The 14,176-nt window shown below is 51.8% G+C and overlaps 2 protein-coding genes across 3 annotated transcripts; one reads left to right on the forward strand and one right to left on the reverse strand.

The window, feature by feature from the left end:
* Positions 1-1,961: 1,961 nt before the first annotated feature.
* NME6 (NME/NM23 nucleoside diphosphate kinase 6) lies at positions 1,962-7,859 on the forward strand. Of its 2 annotated transcripts, none has more exons than XM_004581433.4 (6): positions 1,962-2,066; positions 3,485-3,581; positions 5,234-5,336; positions 6,307-6,346; positions 6,919-7,079; positions 7,336-7,858. In XM_004581433.4, exons 2-6 carry the CDS (start codon positions 3,492-3,494, stop codon positions 7,500-7,502), a joined length of 561 nt encoding a protein of 186 aa, XP_004581490.1. In that variant the 5' UTR covers positions 1,962-2,066; positions 3,485-3,491; the 3' UTR covers positions 7,503-7,858. The 2 variants fall into 2 exon arrangements, with proteins under 2 accessions (XP_004581490.1, XP_058534530.1); XM_058678547.1 differs by having other exon boundaries at positions 1,986-2,130; positions 7,336-7,859.
* Positions 7,860-11,893: 4,034 nt separating this feature from the next.
* Positions 11,894-13,810, reverse strand: CAMP (cathelicidin antimicrobial peptide). Its single transcript, XM_004581739.3, has 4 exons — positions 13,585-13,810; positions 13,045-13,152; positions 12,827-12,898; positions 11,894-12,076 (listed from the first exon to the last, which is right to left on the reverse strand). The coding sequence occupies exons 1-4, from the start codon at positions 13,768-13,770 to the stop codon at positions 11,939-11,941; spliced, it is 504 nt and encodes a 167-aa protein (XP_004581796.1). The 5' UTR covers positions 13,771-13,810; the 3' UTR covers positions 11,894-11,938.
* Positions 13,811-14,176: the final 366 nt, after the last annotated feature.

Consider the following 14,176-nt stretch of genomic DNA (forward strand, 5'->3'; position numbering starts at 1 on the left):
AAGCATAAAGCTGAGGTGGTTGATTCATCTACTCCATTTTCCATCTTTTTTTGATTAATGCTTTGATTCCTCCATTTTGTTCAGGGGAATCCCCCTAAAAAAAACTTTGAGGCATTCCCAGTCCAGGCTCCTACATGTACTACTAGTAAGCACAGTGCCCGCCACCGTCCATCACTCCGATCAGCTGATGGTTTTAACCCCTGGGTTGGTTCTCTTCTGAGCCCCGACCTCTATTGGAACCAATGAGTATCGCATCTCTCCCCGGCTCTGCCAATCACACTCTTGTCCCTCACCTAAACCAGTGGGAGGAGTGCTGGTCGGGTGTTGCATTCCCTGCTAGCACAGGCCATTTCACCTTGGCATTTTGTGTTTTGTACTGTTTTTTTTTTTTTTTTTTTTTTTTTCGCAACCAAACACGGCCAGGCCCCCACACAGTTTCAGCACTTGGGCTTGCCAGTGGATGACGTGAACCGACTCAGCCTGGTCTGCCCCAACCCGAGCCAAGTGTATTCCAGTGGGTCACATTCCAAAGCCTCTTCTGGGTTATTTACCTCCATGCTTCTTGCGTTTATTTGTAGAGTCAGAGTCCTGTCAGAGGATCTGTTCAGGTTCCTCCCTCCGACTCCTTCATGGTGTCGGGCTTCACGCATTCCAGCAGGTCCTTCGGCCAGCACCGCTCTTCAATCCATTCTGGTTCCTGCTGTTGAGAGTTTCAGCCCAGCCACGGCTCGTCCATACCCACGCATATCTCATATATGGCTCAGATGGGGTTGAGGCCTAGCCGAGCCCGTCCAACGTCTATCCTGGTCCTCCAGAGCACCAAACTGTGCTGTGGTCTAATCCGGCATGGTGCGTCAAAGCCGAATTGATATTTGTGCCAAGGGATTACCACTGTGACCCGACCAGAACTCAGCCTCCCTCCAGTTCCTGTGCCCCTTAGTGGTTGGCTCCACGCAGCCAAGGCCTCCACCACGCTCTCCAACCAGGCCTGTTGCCAGCCAGTGTTAACTATGCCAGAGGTTGCTCTGGTCAGCCCAGAGCATCCTATAGACTGTCATGCCTCCTGCATAGACTCCACCGGCCCTTCTAAACCGTCCAATGGGGTCACAAGGCAAGGACTTTAGCCGCTATCCAGGATGGTAAGTCACAAGCTGCCTGGGTAAAATGTAATGATGGGAAAATGCCTCCTCAAGTTCATGGAGGGGCCCGGTGCAATGGCTCAATGGCTAAATCCTCAGCGGGGATCCCATGTCGGCGCTAGTTTGTGTCCCAGCTGCTCCACTTCCTATCCAGTACCCTGCCTGTGGCCTGGGAGGGCAGTGCAGTGGAGGATGACCCAAAGCCTTAACACCTTGCACCCACCCGGGAGACCCAGAAGAAGCTCTTGGTTCCTGGCTTCAGATTTGCACAGCTCCAGCTGTTGCGGCCACTTGGGGAGGCAGGGAAGGACCAGCATACTGAAGATCTTTCTCTGTCTCCCCTCTTTGCTTCATCGGGACTTCATGGCCCCCCGCCCCTCTCCCTGCTGCCCAGACCCCCAAAGCCATTAGGACGTGCTTTGCCTCACACCCTGTGCACCCCTGGATGCCAGCCAAAACGAGTCCTCCCGTATCACATTAGCCAAATGCCTTCGGGCTTAGGTTAACAACTCGCAGCTCGGGTCAGACTGCGCCCCATCGACCCCACAACCCTACCACGGACCCCGGATACCAGCCCCTCCGCGCGCCTCCAGACCCTCCTCTGGGAAGCGGTTCCCATAAAGCTGAGCCCACCGCTTCCCATCTAGCCCGGGCCAAGCGCTAGAGCGCAACCGACACTCCCAAAAAGTCCCCCTGCACTAAAGTTCCCCCAGGACACTTCCCCACAGCTCCCACCACCCCGACCAACCGAACCTCCGTGCGAGGACCCCAAACAGGGCTGCCCAGCCGAGAGCCTGAAGGACCCCTGCTAAGGGCTGTGCGGGCTGACTAGTGTGCTGCCTGACGACCAGGCTCCGCGACTGGAGGGCCAGAGAAATCCGGACCCGAACTGTGTCTGAAGTACCTCCGAAGTGGGCTAGATCGCGGGTACAAGGGGTGGAGGTCGCGCAGCACGGGCGTGGGGGAGTGAGGGGACTGGAGGAAGCCACAGGTAAGGGGACCACAGGATCCGGCCGCACGCCGGAGGACGGGAGCAGGGTGCCCAGGCCGAGGCAACTTTTTAAAGTCTGTAATCGCTCCGAGGAGTGACTCCCTAAGTTGAACAAGTTCCTGGACATGTCTACGTTTGTTTCTAAACCGAGAAACAAGGCAGCCGTAACTTGCCCAACCTCAGGAAAGGGACTGGGACCTCTCTGCAGTTCTTGCATCTGACCCTGGAATAGTGGGGCGGTGGGGGGAGGAACACTACTTGAGGCACTTAGCCGATGCTGCTCCTAGCCAGTCCTGTGCCAGGCACTGTGTATTAAGTTATGATCATGAGCAAAATAAAATAAAAACAGTGCAGCTTTCAGGGAGCCGGCCTGATAACAAGTTGAAAGCTGCAGAAAAGATAGGACTGCAAGAACCGTCTCACTAGTTTCTCCACTGGGGCCAGACTGCACATGTAATAAGACTATCAGGGCCGTGTTCATGCTGCCCAGGCTCTGACCCTGTGTTTTCTTGGATGACTTCCCTGTGTTTGCTGACAAATATGAGTTATTGTGTACAGACCCAGTCATTACTGCTTTGGAACTGATCAGTTCTTCACACGTCAACAGGTCGGGGAGACCGTGGGTGCAGTCCAGTGTATAAACACTTGTATGTTGAGTATGATATGTCTACAGGACATCGTACTAGACACTAGGGGAACAAGTGAGACTGCACATTTGTTGAGCTGGTAAAGCGAGCCCCTTAGTGTCGGGCACTGTCTCTGCTGCTTTAGACACGTGACTGTCTTTCGCAAGCCTCCTCACTCAGAACAAACTCAAAATCAAACTCAGGTTTGATTTGGGCAGAGAAGGTCCTGGCCTGTCTATCACATCAGATAAGAGATGGTGGCTAGCCAGGCGACTTCTCTTGTATCACCGCAATACTTCTCTTGTATCGCCCCATTTCAATTCTAGAACTGATGAGAGCAGAGGCCCGTAAGCAGGGAATCGGGCATCCTACCTTACTCAGGAGTGTCAATTATTAGTCCTCTGCAAAACACAGGCTTGGAAGGGAAGCACACATTGGCAGAGCTGGGCAGTGTTTGAGCTTGGATTTCTCTTTGAATGGATACCTCCCTTGTAGCATTACAGAGCTACAAACCAGATTATGTGCTCCCTGGGGCAACTTGAGAGCTGCCTACCACTCTTCTTAAATCTATGAGCCCAAACAGGCAACTGAATGAAATGTAGGCAGCTTCATGCTGACACAGGCAGGTGGTTCAAGAGTGATAGCACGGTGCCTGAATGGGGAGGGGTGGGGAGTGTGACACTCCTAGGTCCCTAATCCAGGTCCCTAATCCAGCTCTCTGTCGGCAGGAGTGAGATGACCTCCATCTTGCGCAGCCCCCAGGCTCTCCAGCTCACTCTGGCCCTGATTAAGCCCGATGCAGTGGCTCACCCACTGATTCTGGAGGTAAGAACAAATGGAAGTCACATAATACAATGTAATTAATGAATTTAAAATAAAATTAAAAAAAAAAAAAAAAAAAAAAAAAGAACAAATGGAAGCAGCCCCAGGCACTACTGCTGTGGTACTTGCTGCAGTGCTGTCTGCTATAATGGCCAACAAAGTGCTGAGCCAGATGCTGCAAAAGAGAAGCCAGGAGCGGTGGGCTCTGCCCATAAGGAAACTAGAAATGTGTAGGACGCTTGGGACAACTCCAGAAGACAAGACTCAGTACAATAACAGAGTGCTCTGGCCAGCACAGCCAGTAATGTGGACACAGCGAGGGTCTGGGCATGAGGCACCGACAGGAGACCAGTGATGGTGGAAGTCTCTCCGAAGCCTCCCTTTATTACTCCTTATATACTCTTTCCCCCAAGCCCTTTATCCAAACAATAGGATGCCAACGAGTCCCATTACACCAGGTGCTTTTAGCAGCAAGCCCATTTCCTGTAGTGCTCTGTTTAGTGAGTGCTAATCAACTCTTTGGCCCACAACAACAGAGGGAACCAAATGACAGGAAAATAGGAATACATACTGATTACGCATTGCTACTTAACAGATGACCACAAATTTGACAGCTCAATGCTTTTTTTAGTTCACATCTCTGTGATTGTGGGGTTCCATTGGCGAGGCTTGGCCGAATACTCCTCTTAGGAGCTCAGGAGGCCAGATCCACTTCCAGACTCACGAAGGTCACTGTGGGACTGAGGGCTGTGTCTCCCCACTAGCCACCAGGCAGGAATTGCTCTCAGGTCCTGGAACCACTAGAGTCCACATCACAAGCTGCGTTCCAGTTCCCAGACAGCAACAGGGCATCAAGTCCTTCTCACACTTCAGATCTCTGACTTCTGCTTCTCTCTCCAGTCAGAGAAAACTCTGCTTTGAAAGGGGCGCCTGCGATTAATTGGGTCCACCCAGATAGTCTCCCTTTTAATGAAAGCAAATTCAACTGATTAGAAACCTTAATTACACCTGCCAAAGTCCCTTTGTTAGGTACCACATCATGGTCCTGTTGGATCCTATTCACCATCCTGCGGATAGGGGTAGAAATCATAGAGTCAGGGTCCCACCATAGAACTCTGCCCGCCCCCATCTGTTAAGTACCAACTGAGCAAGCCTGCTAACTCTGTCTTGGTGCACAAGACCACAGTGGTCAGGAATGGTGGCTTCGCAGTGGCTGCCAGAGTCAGCTCTCAAGGGAAGGGTGGAATCCTGGGAATGTCTGGAGGACAGGTGCCTAAGCAGGAATGTGTGTGCCTTGGTTGTGGGAAAAGGACAGAGGACACAGGGTAAGTACTGGGCTAAAGTAGTTGTATCTTATTCTAAAACCATCTGGCCGGAGTGACATATAAATTATAGGGTGCTTAGTCTATCTAGGGCGATCATCTGGAGAATGAAAGACTCCTGGCACTGCAGTCAAGCCCCCTGCTGGGATAGGAGGGACAAAAACTCGTTGTCACCTGCCCCCCAAGGCCATACCCTGCGTGACCAAAGCGCTTGGCTGCACCCCACCTTTCCACTGTAGCCCTCAAGTCCTGGGCCCCAAGCTCCTCAGGTTTCCTCTCAGTCAGCCTGACTCTCCTGACTTTTTTTTTCCTTTGGGGTGTGTATTTATTCAGGCTGTTCATCAGCAGATCCTGAACAACAAGTTCATCATCGTGCGGAGGAGAGAACTTCAATGGAGAAAGGAAGACTGCCAGAGGTTTTACCAGGAGCATGAAGGTTGGAATGATAGCACCGTGCCTGAATGAGGAGGGTTGGGTGGTGTAGCCCTCCTGGTTCCTTATTTCAGCTCCCTGCTGAAATAAGAGTGAGAGGAGTGAGAGGATGTCCACCTTGCAACAGAAATAGGAGCAACAGTCCTCCAGATGGGCTGTTTCTCAGTCCCCAGAGGCTTCGATGAGCACTGTTCATAGGATCACAACTGGCAGGCCCTGTCTGATGCCCCGTGAGAACCTGCACCCACCACCTCAAATCCTGATTCAAACACAAACTTGGTGTGATTATCAGTCTTTTTTTTCCCCCTCCTCTATCAGGTCTTAACCCAAACCTTAATCTTATGTCCTAGTAAGAATATCAGTTGTCAGTACTAAGTATTTGCTCTGTCATAGTCCAAATGCTCCTGTCATCTCCTGACTGGCCCAAGTGCTAGGTATGACAAAGTATGCAGATTAGGGAATTTGGTGAGGGAGGCTCATGACTCACCACAGCCACACAGATCGGATCGTAGGTAGCAGTGTAGTTTCAGACCATAAAAGTGTCAGACTCTGGGATCCTTGGTTTTGTTTTTAAAGATTTATTTATTTATTTGTCAGAGAAAGAGAGGATCTAATATCCACTAGTTCATTCTGCAAAAGGCTGCAGTGGTCAGAGCTGGACCAAGCTGAAGCTGGGAGCCAGGAGCTTCTTCCAGGTACCCCATGTAGGTACAGGGACCCAAATGTTTGGGCTGTCTTCTACTGCTTTCCCAAATCATTAGCAGGGAGCTGGAAGCGACGGAGCAGCCAGGACACAAACCAGTACCCATGAGGGATGCCAGTGTCACAGATGGTGCCTTTACCCATTAGGCCACAATGCTGACCCCCTTATTCTTTCTTGTAGAACAGCTTTTATGATTCCAGTTAAGGAGGTAGAAGTACCCCCAAAATTCTCTTGGGTTCCAGCATCTTGATGAAGTTACTCTTTCTTGCAGGGCGTTTTTTCTATCAGCGGCTGGTGGAGTTCATGGCCAGGTATTTCTACTTTTGGTACTAATATCTTTATCCACTGAGGCATATATTTCCAGCCCCCTAAACAGATTTCTTTTTTTAATTTGCCAATCTTTTAAAGATTTATATAAGATTAGAAAGGCAGATTTTTACAGACAGAAGGAGAGACAGAATGATCTTCCATCCACTGGTTCACTCCCCAAAAGGCCACAGCGGCTGGAGCTGAACTGATCTGAAGCCAGGAGCTTCTTCCCTGTCTCCCACATAGGTGCAAAGTCCCAAGGCTTTGGGCCATTCTCTACTGCTTTTCTAGGCCACAAGCAGGGAACTGGATGGGAAGTAGAGCAGCCAGGACATGAACTGGTGCCCACGTGGGATGCTGGCCTTTAAACTGAGGATTAGCCAGTTGAGCATCAGTCTCACAGCCTTTCTTGTATGTGAGCAGGGGCCCCAGCCTCTTCCATGTGAAGCAGCCCTGGTAGTCCACAAGGAAAACAAGGGCAGAATGCACAGGGAACTTTGATTTGTACTCAACTCACAGTGGTCTGCAGTCCCTCCTACACTGGATTCTTGTCATGGGCTCCTTTTGTTCACAGCGGGCCTATCAGAGCCTACATTCTCGCCCACAAGGATGCCATCCAGCTTTGGAGGACACTGATGGGACCCACCAGAGTATTTCAGGCACGCCACACAGCCCCGGATTCCATTCGTGGGAGTTTTGGCCTCACTGACACCCGCAACACCACTCATGGCTCAGGTGGGTGTGCCTCCTCTGTCCACAGCCAGGATGTTGGGGGGGGTGGTCATATGATGGGACTGACAGCCGATCTAGCCAGTTCTGTCTGTTTCTGGCTCTTTGTAACCATCTCACAGCTGTGTGGCCTACGGATTTTCTTTCCATGCCCGGGACTGAGGGAGCCAGCAGGGGAAAGTGCATGCCCAGGTCTCTGAATCTGATCATGACCGCCTCACTCCTGCACCCTGCATTTCCTGTGACTGACCTTCCCTTGCAGACTCTGTGGCCTCAGCCAGCAGAGAAATTGCAGCCTTCTTCCCCGACTTCAGTGAGCAGCGCTGGTACGAGGAGGAGGAGCCCCGGTTGCGCTGTGGCCCTGTGTGCTATAGTCCAGAGGGAGGTATCCATTGTGCAGCTGGGACAGGAGGCCCAGGCCCAGCTTGATGGACATGTCAGTCCAGGAAGGCCCCTGGCTGGGACCAAGGTGCCCTCTCTGCTGTGCACCACTACCTTCCAGAGAGCCTGGCTCATCACTACAAACGCTCCAGCACCTTGCTGTCTGTCTACCTCTTCTCTAGAATGTTCATGGATGGCACAAAAGAACAGATTCCTTTTTGCTGACATGTTCTTTCTTCAAGAAGGAGCAGGCCTAATTGCCTTACCTAAAAAATGTCGTGACTGGGGACCGGTGCAATGCCCTAGCGGCTAAAGTCCTTGCCTCAAACACGCCAGGATCCCATATGGGCACCAGTTCTAATCCTGGCAGCCCCGCTTCCCATCCAGCTCCCTGCTTGTGGCCTGAGAAAGCAGCTGAAGATGGCCCAAAGCCTTAGGACCCTGCACCCATGTGGGAGACCTGGAGGAAGTTCCTGGCTCCTGGCTTCAGATCGGTACAGCACCGGCCATTGCAGTTACTTAGGGAGTAAATCATCAAACAGAAGATCTTCCTCTTTGTCTCTCCTCTTCTCTGTATATCTGACTTTGCAATAAAAATAAATAAAATCTTAAAAAAAAATGCCATGACTCTATAAGAAACATCTGGGCTCTCCCCCTCAATAAAAGTCAACATTCTGCCAATTGCACAAAGTTGGGTGCATCCCACTGTGAATTCTCTCACACTCAAACCTGACAGCTTTTATTAAAAAAAAAAAAAGTAGGGTTCTCAAGTAGAAAACACTTCCATCAAGGTTAAAAATTACTCATTTTCACAACTGTGGTGCATTTGGGCTTTAGACTGTAGAACAATCTTACAAAAATTAAATTGTTTTATTTTATTCACAGAAATATTTCATATTCAAAGGAATTTTGTAGACACTGAGCCCTGAGCCAATAAAAGTTTAGGTACACACAGAAGCTTTTGATGAGATCTAAAAACACAGAATAATTGCTGAGGGAGCTGGTGAAGCCACTGCCTGTGACACCAGCAGCTCACATAGGCATAGGTTAGAGTTCCCCACCTTTCTGCTCCCAATCCAACCCCCTGCTAATGGCCCAGTTGATTGGGCTCCTCCCACCCCATGGGAGACACAGAAGAAGCTTCTGCCCTCTGGCTTGGCTCTGACCCAGTCCTGGCCATTTTGGGAGTGAACTGGCAGATGGAAGATTTGTCTCACTTGCACCACTCCACTCTCTGTAACTGTCTTTTAAATGAATAAAATAAAAATAAATATTTTTTTAAAAAGGGGGGCAGCAGAAGGTGGTCCAAGTACTTCGGTCCCTGCCAGTCACATGGGAGGCCCAGATAAAGTGATAAGCTCCTGGCTTTGACCTGGCTCAACTCTGGCTGTCATGATCATCTGGGAGTGAACCAGCAGAGGGAAGATTTGGTCTCTGCCTCTTTGTCAGTCATGCCTTTCAAATAAATAAATCTTAAAAAAAAAAAAAGTGCTGAAACCCAGAGACGACCTTTATAATGAAATTAAAACTACAATACGTGTGCCCTATGCGGTGGCCTAGCGGCTAAAGTCCTCACCTTGAATGAACTGGGATCCCATATGGTTCTTTTTTTTTTTTTAAGATTTATTTTATTTTCATTACAAAGTCAGATATACATAGAGGAGGAGAGACAGAGAGGAAGAACTTCTGTCCGGTGGTTCACTCCCCAAGTGACTACAACGGCCGGTGCTGCACCGATCCAAAGCCAAGAGCCAGGAACTTCCTCCAGGTCTCCCACACGGGTGCAGGGTCCCAAGACTTTGGGCCGTCCTCAACTGCTTTCCCAGGCCACAAGCAGGGAGCTGGATGGGAAGTGAAGCAGCCAGGATGTGAACCAACACCTGGGACCGTGGAACCTAAGGACCCTGCACCCATGTGGGAGACTGGGAAGAAGCTCCTGGCTCCCAGCTTCAGATCAGCTAAGCCCCAGCCATTGTGGCCATTTGGGGAGTGAACTAGTGGACGAGGTTCTTTGTCTCTCCTTCTCTCTGTACATCATACTTTCCAATAAAATAAATAAACAGGGTCCCAGTGCAGTAGCCTAGTGGCTAAAGGCCCTGCCTTGCACACATTGGAATTCCATATGGGCACCAGTTCATATACTGGTGGCCCGCTTCTCATCCAGCTCCCTGCTTATGTCCGGGGAAAGCAGTCAAGGATGGCCCAAAACCTTGAAAATACAGAACCATGTGGAAGACAGAAAAAGCTCTTGGCTCCTGGCTTTGGATCGACTCAACTCTGACTGTTGCAGCCACTCGGACAGTGAACCATTGGACGGAAGATCCTCTCTGTCACTGCTCCTCTCTATATATCAGCCTTTCCAACAATAACAAAAAAGTCTTTTTAAATAAATAAATGCTTAAAAAAAACTGCAGGACAGGTGGTGTCTAGAATCTTCAGTTCACACACTCTAGTGCCTGAGACCGAGGTCAAACTCTGCGTGCAATGGTCTGTCAGTGAGCAAATGTGCAAGACAAGGGTCAAGGCCTAGGGGTGAGGGTCCACACCTGGGCCACAGCCCACGGCCACAGGACGTCCTGTGCTTTAAGAAATCCTTGAGATAATCACGTATTGACTCTGTGCTCAGGTCACACTGCTGCGCCCTGATCCTCAAGCACTCCCTGTCTAACATCAGTGTGGGATGCAGCGATCAACTTTGTGCCACTTGGCTCCCCCAGCCGTTCAATAAGAAATGAAGCAGCAAGCCTTCTGGGTCTACCTCCTTCCTCAGAGAAGGAGGAGCTTCCCTCTGGCTCACAATTTCCTTAGTCTTTATCTGCTGTCTGTCTCATTTCTTATTTTCTCAGTTGCATTTCACCCCCTCTTCAACCCTATCCATGCCACACTGTTTGGGATATCAACAAAACCTGCTAATGTGCCTGGAAAAGCAGGGGAGGGCGGCTCAAACTTGTGGGCCCCAATACCCGCGTGGAACTCATGAAGTTTTTCCACAATGTACATTTCCACAAACTTTTTGAAAGTCCCATACACAAGCGCTCACTGACTTACTATGCATGGGGTTTTACCTCAATAAAGCCACTGAATGCATCCTTAAGTCAAAAATGTCTCCAAACATCTAAGCTAGTGAACATCTCAGCTTCACCTAGCATATTTTAAACCTGCTCTGAAACACGCACCCGGCTTCCCGCTGCAGAGAGCACCATGTGGCACACTGCTGGCCCCAGGGGAGGACAAGAACCCAAACTATAGTTTCTACCATGTACTGCTTCTGCACCTGGTAATATTGAAACATCAAACCATTTTAAGTCAGAGACCATCTGTAAAATTCAACAGGCAGCTTCTCACAAGTGTATGCAGCACATCACAAGTGCTCAACAGCCACCACTAAATGATAACAGCCAGAGAGGGTAGGGCAGACCAGAGCTCTACAAAGCCAGGTGAGACAACGCCCCTATTCCGTGTCTTGGAACCCCAGGCCCCGAGCAAAAACGGATGGGCACCCACTTCGCCATCATCAAAATCCCCCAAAGCAGAGCATTGGCTGGGCTAGAGATCAACCAAGGAAAATATAAGGCTTGCACAATCCGAGGACGCACAGGGGACTGCCCACGGACTTCACTCTGTGAGAGTCCTCACCCTGTACCCCCAGCGGGAGTTAAGGCCATAGCCGCCCACGCTCCTCACCCTCCACTTTGCAAAAGAAATATCGACTTTATTTCCCTACCCCGGTGACAGGGGTTGGCTAAAAACGGGAGCTGAGAAGGGCGCAATGACGCAGGGTTGGGAGCTCCACACCGAGGGACAAGTCGTGGAGAAGCGGCTGTGGGAGCCGTGGGCGAGATAGGAGGGAGACACTGGCGAACGCGCGAGGGAGAGAGACTGCACAGAGCGAGAGGGGCCAGCACCCCCACTCGGCGTCCATGCGACCAGGCAACACGGCGGCGGGTAGGCGGTTGCTCTTTTTTTGACCTGGTTTTCGCCAGCCGGCCTCTGCCTGGACGGACGAACTCACCACGAGCGGTTAACTACAGCCGCTGCTAGGAGTGGAAAGCCGGTAGTGCTGCCTATCTCCACTAGGCGCGTCGCCGGAGGAAGTGCGTCACCGAACAGCGCGCAGCCTACCGGGAAGTGTAGTTCTGGGTACAGGGGCCTCTCGCAAAGAGAGCTGGGAGCGCGGGGCAGGGACTGCGGTGCAGTCCTAGATCCCCATGATCTGCCAACTCCCGCCTCTGCACTTACGATTTTTTCTTTTACCTCTTGCCTCCTGGATGAGGTAAGTGCCCCCGGCTCTTTCTCTTACACACACACACACACACACAAACACACACTCTCTCTCTCTCTCTCTCTCTCTCTCTCTCTCTCTCTCTCTCTAATCCTCTCTCCCAGAAGTCGTAATCAGACAACAGACCCGACACCTGGAAAGGTTGCGTTCAACACCGTTTATTGTTCAGAGTCCCAAAGCCTGAACCAGGACAGGGCAGACTCTATTTACCCCCTGGCAATGGTACACGGGGTAGATACGGGAGAATCCTTGGGATATTATGACGAAATTTCCGAAATGCCTTTTTAATCTTCTTCCTAGCTTTTCGTAAGGACTTACGAAGCCCGGTGGCTTCCCTGGCCTGTTGGGGGCGAACAACAGTATGAAATGAACACCCTGTGAGAACTAAAACCTCTTTCCACTTAAACTCCCTATCCTGGGCCACCCCACTTGTAATTTTGGGAATATGTGGTTGACCTTCCTATCCCCCAAAAAACAGGATTGAAAACCAAGTCCCAGCGAGAGCAAGCCCCCAACACAGGACAGCTCGCGGTCAAGGGCTCACTACTCTAAGGCTGGCTGTCAGATTTCAGCAGAGAGGAAGTTGGAGGTGTGGGGAGTAGGAAGATGGGACGGGGGCCCTGGGAACCTGCATCTGCAACACATCTGAGGACCACACTTTGAAAACCACTGCTCGGGCCGGCGGCTAAAGTCCTCGCCTTGAACGCCCCGGGATCCCATATGGGCGTCGGTTCTAATCCCGGCAGCTCCACTTCCCATCCAGCTCCCTGCTTGTGGCCTGGGAAAGCAGTTGAGGACGGCCCAGAGCACTGGGACCCTGCACCCGTGCCGGAGACCTGGAAAAGGTTCCTGGTTTCCGGCTTCGGATCGGCACAGCATCGCCCCGTTGCGGCTTACTTGGGGAGTGAATCGTCGGATGGAAGATCTTCCTCTCTGTCTCTCCTCCTCTCTCTGTATATCTGACTTTGCAATAAAAATAAATAAATAAGAAAGAAAACCACTGCTCTAAGGCGCTGCCCAGCTGCCTCTGGATATGGGGTTCAGGTGGAGGAGGCCGGGGTGCCCCTGCATCCCACAACAGCCCACTCACAGCATCACAGTTGAGGTCAAAGGATTCCCGGGCCTGGTTTAGCATCACGGTCCCCACACATTGCTCCACCAGCTGAGGAGAGAAAACTCAAGTACCTGGACCACACCCACCCCTTGTTGTGCCCTTCTGCCCCACCCATGGGGCGGGACATGTTCCCCAGGGAAACCCTTGTGCAACCTCCTGGAGAGGGGAACCTCCCAACCAGCCCCCAGCCTCACCCCTTCCTTCTTGAAGTCACACTGCTCTGGTAGCTGCTCTGCTGTCTTGGGGCACACCGTCTCCTTCACTGTGAATTTCACAGGCTTCGGGGTATTTGGGTCATTGTCCTGGCCGGAGGGGACATGGGGAGACCAGGTATGGTTCTGTTCTTGCCTCCTTTGATTACTTCCCTCCCCCTCCCTCCACCACAACTGCCAATCTTCGCACAACACCTGCTGTGTGCCAAGCACTGAGGGAACTGAGCACACACTGGGACCAGCCTCAGTCCAGCGCTCCTCTGAACCCTCCAGGCTGAGCAGAGGCAGGGGAATTAAAGCAGGGGAGCCAGTGGCCTCGTCCTTGTCTCTGGGGCCTGCAATGGAGTGGGCACCCATGCCACAGCAGGGACTCTGGGACAGGAAGTTCTCATGCCAGGAGAAAACTGAGCTCCAGGAAGCCTTCCTGGGGGAGACAGGGGGGCGAGGCTAGCAGGAACAGAGGAAGTGCCCTGTGGCTAAGGCTGGCTGGAGCAGAGGTGCATTGGGCTGGCCCTGGCTCACCTCCGGTGGCTGGGATTCCAGATCCAGCAGGCGGAAGAGGTTGTCATGAAAGGATCGCTGGTTGAAGCTGTCCACAGCGCGGAGCACGGCCTGCTGGTAGCTGAGGATCTGGGTGGTGGCCACAGGCATCACCAGGCCCAGCAGCAGCAGCGGCAGCAGGGAAACCCCACGCCTCTGGGTCTCCATGCTCCCCAAGTCTGTCTCCCCTGTGTCCCCAGGAAGCCCTTTTATGCCCAACCTGAGCCACCCATCCTCAGCTGCCTGCCAGGGCGGGCTGTGGGGCTGCAGGCTTGCCTCAGCTCCTGCCATTGCCTCACAGGCCAGCTGGGCAATGACCGGCTCTGCCCATGTGCAAGATAGCAGGATGAAGAAATGGTTTTCCCATCTGCTGGCCACTGTCCTGGCCTCTCCCAGATCCCGCAGGGGATGGACATAGTCAGGGTGGTTACAAGCACCCTGTGCACTCGGCAGGGGAGGAGGAAGGAGAAGTGTGTGCTGCCATACAACCTGGTGTCACCATCCAGACATTGCCCCACAGCCTCTTGGTCAAGCAGGATTTGCACACATTAGGACCTTTCGTAGCAGCTGGGGA

The sequence above is a fragment of the Ochotona princeps genome, chromosome 21, assembly GCF_030435755.1.
Source record: "Ochotona princeps isolate mOchPri1 chromosome 21, mOchPri1.hap1, whole genome shotgun sequence".
In the NCBI taxonomy this organism is placed as follows: Eukaryota; Metazoa; Chordata; class Mammalia; order Lagomorpha; family Ochotonidae; genus Ochotona; species Ochotona princeps.

What these genes read in the sequence shown, in the direction of transcription:
- NME6 (XM_004581433.4), top strand. Translation starts at nt 3,492, where the DNA reads ATGACCTCCATCTTGCGCAGCCCCCAGGCTCTCCAGCTCACTCTGGCC. An exon ending in CTGGTGGAGTTCATGGCCAG is followed by an intron (nt 6,347 to 6,918) that starts GTATTTCTACTT and finishes TTTTGTTCACAG; the next exon opens with CGGGCCTATCAGAGCCTACA. An exon ending in CAACACCACTCATGGCTCAG is followed by an intron (nt 7,080 to 7,335) that starts GTGGGTGTGCCT and finishes CTTCCCTTGCAG; the next exon opens with ACTCTGTGGCCTCAGCCAGC.
- CAMP (XM_004581739.3), bottom strand. Translation starts at nt 13,770, where the DNA reads ATGGAGACCCAGAGGCGTGGGGTTTCCCTGCTGCCGCTGCTGCTGCTG. An exon ending in TGGAATCCCAGCCACCGGAG is followed by an intron (nt 13,153 to 13,584) that starts GTGAGCCAGGGC and finishes CCCTCCGGCCAG; the next exon opens with GACAATGACCCAAATACCCC. An exon ending in GTGACTTCAAGAAGGAAGGG is followed by an intron (nt 12,899 to 13,044) that starts GTGAGGCTGGGG and finishes TTCTCTCCTCAG; the next exon opens with CTGGTGGAGCAATGTGTGGG.